The sequence below is a fragment of the Micromesistius poutassou genome (assembly GCF_964030765.1).
Source record: "Micromesistius poutassou genome assembly, chromosome: 3".
NCBI lineage: Eukaryota > Metazoa > Chordata > Actinopteri > Gadiformes > Gadidae > Micromesistius > Micromesistius poutassou.
Window position 1 is genome coordinate 15026546 of NC_140273.1, and position 7258 is coordinate 15033803.

Sequence of the window (7258 nt, forward strand, 5' to 3'; positions counted from 1 at the left end):
TGAGACTTGCCGGACCAAACCTTTTTTTTTCTTAACAGTGTTTCACAGTGGTAACACGCCTTAAAGTTTCAGTATTGCCTTTAACTTTCCCGTGAGCACCCATTTTGTTCCGTGTCCATTCGGTCTGCCCTGACAGCTCAGAGACAAGTGTTGCAAATCCAAAAGTGAATTGGCACAAAGTTTGCCCTCTCTACCCACTGTGACACTTTTATTCAGCTTTTTCCACTGACTAAAATGTAAGCAGGTAACCTCACACATTTGTAGCTTTGAAATCGGCGCAAACGGCGACTTCCCTTCGAATGGGCCTGCTCGTAACGGCCCTTGACCTGTAGTTAAAGTCACATTTACACACCCTGCGGAAAGCGTTACGGTAGCTGTTGTTCATCCACCCGTACAGGATCGGGTTGACACAGGTGGAGCACATGGCCACGATATGAAACACAGTGAAAAGCAGTTTGAAGTCTTTCAGATCCAGAACACTGCTGTCGATGTCAATGGCCAGCTGGACCGCGTGGAACGGCAACCAAGTGACGGCGAATACCACCACCACCGTCACGAGCATCTTCGTCGTCTTCCTCCGCCGCCGGTGGCAGCCGTTGCGCCCTCCGGGGCTGTTGTTGTGCTTCTTCAACGTGCTCCAGATGCGGAGGTAGGCGAAGGAGTTGACCGCCAGGGGGAGCCCGTACTGAACCAGCAGCATGGAGATGCTGTATATGGCGCCGTCCATGCTGCTCCCGGGCCACTCCTCGGCACACACCTCGATGCTCGCGCCGGGCGAGAGGTCCAACGTGCCGTACTCCCGGAAGATGGCGAGCGGGCTGGCGAGCAGGGCGCTGACGGCCCATGTGGCGACGATCACCAGGGCGCACGTCTCCTTGGACATCTTGGTCTCCAGGTGGTACACGATGCTCCGGTGGCGGTCCAGGGCGATGATGTTGAAGGTGATGGTGGACACGTGCACGGCCATGCCCTGCGCGCACGGCAGCATGAAGCACAGCACGCGGCCGAACTTCCACTCGCCGCAGAGGGTGTGCACGAGCGTGAAGGGGAGGCACAGCGTGTTCATGAACAAGTCGGACACGGCCAGGTTGACGATGAAGAAGTTGGTGACCGTCCGTAAAGTTTTGAACTTGTAGACCACGTATATGACCAGTGCGTTGCCCACCACTCCGAACAATATGATGGTGCTGTAGGCGAGGATGAGGACCACTTGCACCCCGACCAGCTGGGTGCTGTCCCCCTCTCCCGACAGGTGGTGGTCATCCAGGTGGGCAAGTGGGGATCTTGTTGAACATTGGTCGCAGGACTCACCGGAGTATTCAGGAGCTTCAATGTGTGTCACATTGTGTGGAGGGACGGACTCCATCGCCATCTGTAGATGTCCCGAGTCATTCATTATTAGGGCCAGTTGGATGATTATAGAAGTAGGACCTCGCTGGGGAAACAAATGGAAATGAGGATGCTGTCAATCATTTCCCCTGGAAAAGCATTAGGAGACCATCAATGGACCAATGGACATAATGAACTGCCTAATAATAATAATAATAAACGATAATATGCCATATGCCACTCTGGAAGTTCGCTAGGGGGCAGATGATTATGGAGATGACAGCCACAAGGCCCTCGTGATTATGGGTGCTAGTGATTAGGTTAGAGCGGGCACCGATTACATCACAACTTATGACACACTTATGGAATAAATAAGTGGATAAAAGGTTCATGCAAAATCCAATAGACCTAGATAGTCCTTAGATTGATAGTCTATTAAATACTCTTTTATTTTTGCTTATAGCTCAATCAAGAGAATAACGTTATTAATCATGGACCTGATTGTTTACAAAGGTTTTGTGCTGGTAGCATTCTGGTTCTGGCAAAAAAAGGATAATCTATAGTAGGCTACTAACGGGCCAAACGGCAACTACCTGGTTTACTTTATAAAAGGCACAGAATAAAGGTTATGTCTGACTCTACGTCTGAGAAAAACAATTCGATCAAATCGAAGTAGGTCACATCATTTATGAGCAATTTAGTTAAATAGCGAGAACTCACCTGGATATGTAAAAAAAAAAAAAAAAAAATTAAAAAAGGGAAAAAGAATCACGAATTTAAAATTTAATTTTTTTTGCTTCCCCTTTGTCTTCTTGCATCCGCGATTCCAAGTGACGTTAACAATGAAAAGTAGATCAAGACTCGAAACGGAAAGATAAACGAGGGGGAAGAACGCGCCGCGGTTGAAGACTCCAATCAACGAGTAGGGAAATTCAGAGAGTATGAGGCGCACTGACTGATGCGACGAGCGAGTGCGTCTGTGCCTGCGAGTGTAAGTGCGTGCGTCCTTCTGTGAGTGGTGGTAGTGTGTGTGTGTGTGTGTGTGTGTGTGTGTGTGTGTGTGTGTGTGTGTGTGTGTGTGTGTGTGTGTGTGTGTGTGTGTGTGTGGTTATTGTTCACATTAATTAACAAAGATTGTACTTTAATTTGCTCTGATTGTTGTGGTAGCTTTGCTATGGGACAAATCCGTATTCCCTGAGAGAGTAAAGTAATTACAGTCACAACGAGAGTCGTATTGAACAATATAGAAGCATGTCGTTGATCCATATCCAATTGTTTATCCCTACTATGCCGCTAGTTGGTCTCATAATTTGATTGCCACCAAGGGGTCACGTGCTTCTTTGGTAGCCTAATCGAGTTACCCAGTCCACTTGCCTCTCTCTCTCTCTCTCTCTCTCTCTCTCTCTCTCTCTCTCTCTCTCTCTCTCTCTCTCTCTCTCTCTCTCTCTCTCTCTCTCTCTCTATCTTTTGTTTGTTATCTGAAGGCACACTTTTCTTTGATGAAAGTGGGCAGATGGTGAAACAACCAGGAGCCCCCTGAATGAATCAACAAGATCAAATTCCCTGGTATATTCCCCAGAGATAATGCACTGAACAAGCAGTGGCTGCTGACCTTGAGCTGATGTCAAAGTAAATTGTGAAGTGAGAAGCTTCTTGTCACTCTAAATCTGTTCCCACCAGCACACCAGCACACTAAAGCCAAATATAGTCTGAAGAGTGGGATGTGAATGTCCCCTTGCTGCTGGTGGTGGAGGGTCAGCCAGTATGGCCTGTACAGCAGATGCTGGTCGCATCCCATAATAAAGAACTCCCCCTCCAGCCATATGAACATTCTTTAAATTGTCCTTATAGGGTCTTTGGAAGGATGGATTTCTAGCCACACCTGTTGTTCGATACATGTGTTGTATTATACATTGTACAAACATGATGCCCATACATCTATATTGGACTGAATTACATTTTGGTGGTTTGGTATGTATGATAACCTAATATTTTGAACAGGTTTGTCATATTAAAATCAATTTATTGAAAATAACTAAAAAGCATCCTGGCACCGGCCCTGATCATCACAATCACAATCTGAATCTCTGAAACAACTTTGTTGACCAAGCTGGATTGTGTCTCCGGTTTGTAACTGAATATTGAGGAAAAATTGTTTCTAACCCAGATAATTAACAGTGTCATTAATTAGCTTAGGACGTAGACCCCACCCCCTTTATGATACCCACACCCTCATGTAGTCAGGAATGAGGAAGTAAAAGGGAGATCATTGGAATGATGTTTGTTGGGTAAGAAAAAACATGGTATAGATAGAGCATGATTGCCCGGTTAGTGCATTTTGATGTGGATTTCAGGTATTTTCTTTTTTGGATTGCTGCAAGAGTATGAATGTTACACTGCAGATCTGTTTCCCATCATCATTAATCAGGCGCGATTCTAGGTTTCTTAAACATCCGGGGCTCAGTGGGGGGTATCGAGTGATCGCGGGGGGGGGGGGGGGGGGGGGGTTATGCGGGATCGCGGGAGGACGAGATGATTGAGGGGGACGGAAGGTTGAATTGTCTTTTTTTTGTCTAATTATTATTTTTTTCAAACACAAATAGATTCAGGGCTATTTCAATTTGATCCGGGGCTTTAGCCCCGAATAAAACAGCCTAGTGACGCCACTGTCATTAATCATTCAGTAGAATATGATGGCCAGAATACGTGAACCACAATAAAACAAATTATAGAGAAAAACTTCATGGATGGATTGACTCGTGAATGTTGTTTTAATATTTATTCTAGAAAACTTTTATAATTCTGATTTATTCAATGGAGAAAATATCTGCAGTACAAAATATACGTGTACGTGTGTGTCCCCTCTCAAGGTTCCAAGGTTGGGCTATTCGGTTGTGCTGTCAAACACCCTTTATTTAATATCAGCCATACCTAAGCTCTAGCTAGGTAAGTGGCAGGGCCACCATCCACCCTCTATGCACAATATAATGTTGAACGAAAAGGTTATCAATGCTTCAGGGTCACTTCTAACACAGTAATAACTCTAAGATACTTTAGAGCAGGGCTTTAGAACCACGGCAGAAAGAAAACGATGGTGGGGATTTCATATGTTCAAAGGCGAGTGCACTGGTGTAGAAATGGCTAAGAGTGATAACAATGATCATCGTTGCAGATCATTGATAATAGGCCCCCGCAACAAGCCCTCCTACACAGACCCTCGCAATGTATGGAGATTTTGCTCTGCACTCTATACACACACAGTATTCAGAAATGAAATAGGTATTTATGCTTGATCTCCTTTGATCGATCACAATAATGAATACAGCCAGCCTGGAGAGCTTCCACGAAAAAAAAAGTTTGGAGAATATCAGTGGAAACTGGAAAAATAAAGTTTCTCATCAACATGCCCATATCCTGTGGGATTCAAACCTCAAATACTTTCCTGCCTATGCTTGGCTATACTTTTGTTTGCGTGTAGGTCAACACATTGACCTTCACACTGCAAGCAATTCACACGACACACTCTACGAAGATATAACCCACCGAATGGCAGAGTGAGATGCTGTCAAAAAAATAAGATCACAACCTTGGGAGCATGTTTCATTCAATTCAGAGGACCAGGTTCACCTAATCGACGTTCCTGTCCACTTCGCTCACGTCAAATTCTCAAGACATTTTGTGTTGCAGGCATATTATTGACCCTCCTCATGCCTCCTGTCTCTGGAAAGAAAGCACACACAAAAAACAAGCAGTATGTGCATTAAAATAATGATGAAGCGCTTTCCATTGTTTAATGCCTGCACTGGCTTTCCAATAGAGGCCTTTAATCAGTTTAACTTTGTTTCCACACACATACACACATACTTTCCCTGAGCCACTGCTAATGGCCTGGGGCGGTCTGCTGCCTCTACGCCTCTACATACAACTTAATTACACCCCATGGATGCCCGGCCCTGCTCACCACCTGGCTGTGAGAAGATGTGCCAGACGGCAGCTGTCCTGTTTATTATTCTAAACTCCTTGCAGTCCATCAGGGACATCAGCACATTGGTTCTTGATTTGGTTGTTCACTCTCTGTTCAATGGGAAAATAATTGTGTTTGTGTGTGTGTGTGTGTGTGTGTGTGTGTGTGTGTGTGTGTGTGTGTGTGTGTGTGTGTGTGTGTGTGTGTGTGTGTGTGTGTGTGTGTGTGTGTGTGTGTGTGTGTGTGTGTGTGTGGTACTGTTGATGATGTTGCAACATGAAGCAGATTTGACTTGGAGGGAATATGGGGATAATCTTCCCTTCAGTTGGTTCTTGGAAGTTGGAATGTCGGAAGGTTGGAACAGCTCACGATTTCATCGTTCCTCGTCGTGAACACTGGGATAAAGAGAAGGCTAGCATGATTAGCCAATACACAACAGTAATACAAATGTACTTATTTCTAGAAGTATGATTTTATTACTTGCTAGGGAAAGAAGCCACACATTTCCATTGGTATATCAGTGAGGGTCAGCAATCAGCATGGTCTTATTATTGTTAATCAGCCTAATCCATCAATACAATGTGTCTATCTTATAATTTGCCTTACCACATGCAGAGATATGTTATTGGCAAAGTAAAGTTCCTGTATCCCTGCCTTACTTATCCAATAATCGTTTTTTTTATCCCTTGGCGCTATCTCTATATCTATAGCGGAACGAAATTTCCTCTCAGTCACAGACTAGCACTAAACTATACTTGGGGGGGGGCAGGTCATGTCTGTTCACTGTCATTTAGCGACAAACACATTACCTAGCAAGTGCTGATTTCATCACTGTCCCTTGATATTCAAGTGGAGACTTGAATATGAAAATATGATGTCCTTTGGAATTAAAGTTCCAAAGGACATCATTATTTATTCCACAAGAATTGAACTTCCAGGAATGAACAGCACATAATTTAGTGAGGTTGTGGTTGGCTTTATTTTATAACAATAAGTGACACAGGTAGAAAAAAACATTTTTATTGATTAGCAATCAATATTGATCGCTAACATCATAAACAACGGGACATATCAAAAGTCTAAGGTCAGTGCACTTTGTTCTAGCCAACTTTAAAACTTAAATCACATTTGTTTGGAATCTAATTTGTGTTATCAACTGTGATTCAATACTGAATTAACACATGAATATTGTTTTTGCATACACCATTACAATGTATGGCTCTACTTCTAAACAGAACATTTGTTTCTATAGCTCTATTCAATCATTTACTTTTAAAGTCGTATAGTTGAATTCATGCGCTATCTCATGAATCAACTGAGATTAGTTGATTGTTACCAATATGAAGGTTAACTCTGATATAGCCTACTTTACCAATCAATCAATCTATACACACTCATTTAGGTTTTGATATAGTTCCATATAGATACAAAGGGATTTCATACAAAAAAAACATTCCATCATCTTCATAATGTAGCCTAACAGTGGGGATGAGTGACAGGTGAACATTATCCAAACAGCTACAGTCATTTGAGTTTGTGGTTAGAGCATTCCTCTTCCAATCATGTTACCAGCTCAAACCGATGCAGAGTCATGTGTTGCACTGGTGCCGTGACCCAGAGTTGGAGAAAGGTTTCGTGAAGTTTAAAGAGACTTGAAGGACCTCACTATCTCACTCTCGGTGCGGTTGTGGAGTCTGAGATTCATGTGCATTCCCTGGAGTGTCCACTAGGAGGTCATCCAGAGGATGAAGGAAACGAGCAGGGAGGTGACACTGGTTAGCGACGTAGCGGAGCCCAGATACAGCATTGCTCCTACACCAAGGAGGGCCGTGAGGAAGGCACTTGTCCTGCTACACACCGTCTTCCTGACCGCTGTGCAAAACTAGGGGACAGATACAAGGAGGTGGAGTTAGCCAAGGAAGATCGCATTGCAAAATATGTTGGATGTAGTTGCAGCTATGATAT

At 43.9% G+C, this 7258-nt stretch overlaps 2 protein-coding genes across 2 annotated transcripts in view; both read right to left on the minus strand.

Moving 5' to 3' along the window:
* Positions 1 to 250: 250 nt before the first annotated feature.
* npy2r (neuropeptide Y receptor Y2) lies at positions 251 to 1396 on the minus strand (the record flags this gene model as incomplete). Its single annotated transcript, XM_084465966.1, has 1 exon — positions 251 to 1396. One exon carries the CDS (start codon positions 1394 to 1396, stop codon positions 251 to 253), a length of 1146 nt encoding a protein of 381 aa, XP_084322092.1.
* Positions 1397 to 7019: 5623 nt separating this feature from the next.
* LOC311340822 (lecithin retinol acyltransferase) overlaps positions 7020 to 7258 on the minus strand; it is a gene marked incomplete at both ends in the record, with an annotated part of 1523 nt that continues 1284 nt past the window's right edge. The window contains one exon of the mRNA XM_084465714.1: positions 7020 to 7175. Coding sequence (XP_084321840.1) covers positions 7020 to 7175 — 156 coding nt within the window. The remainder of the gene's footprint in view (positions 7176 to 7258) is intronic.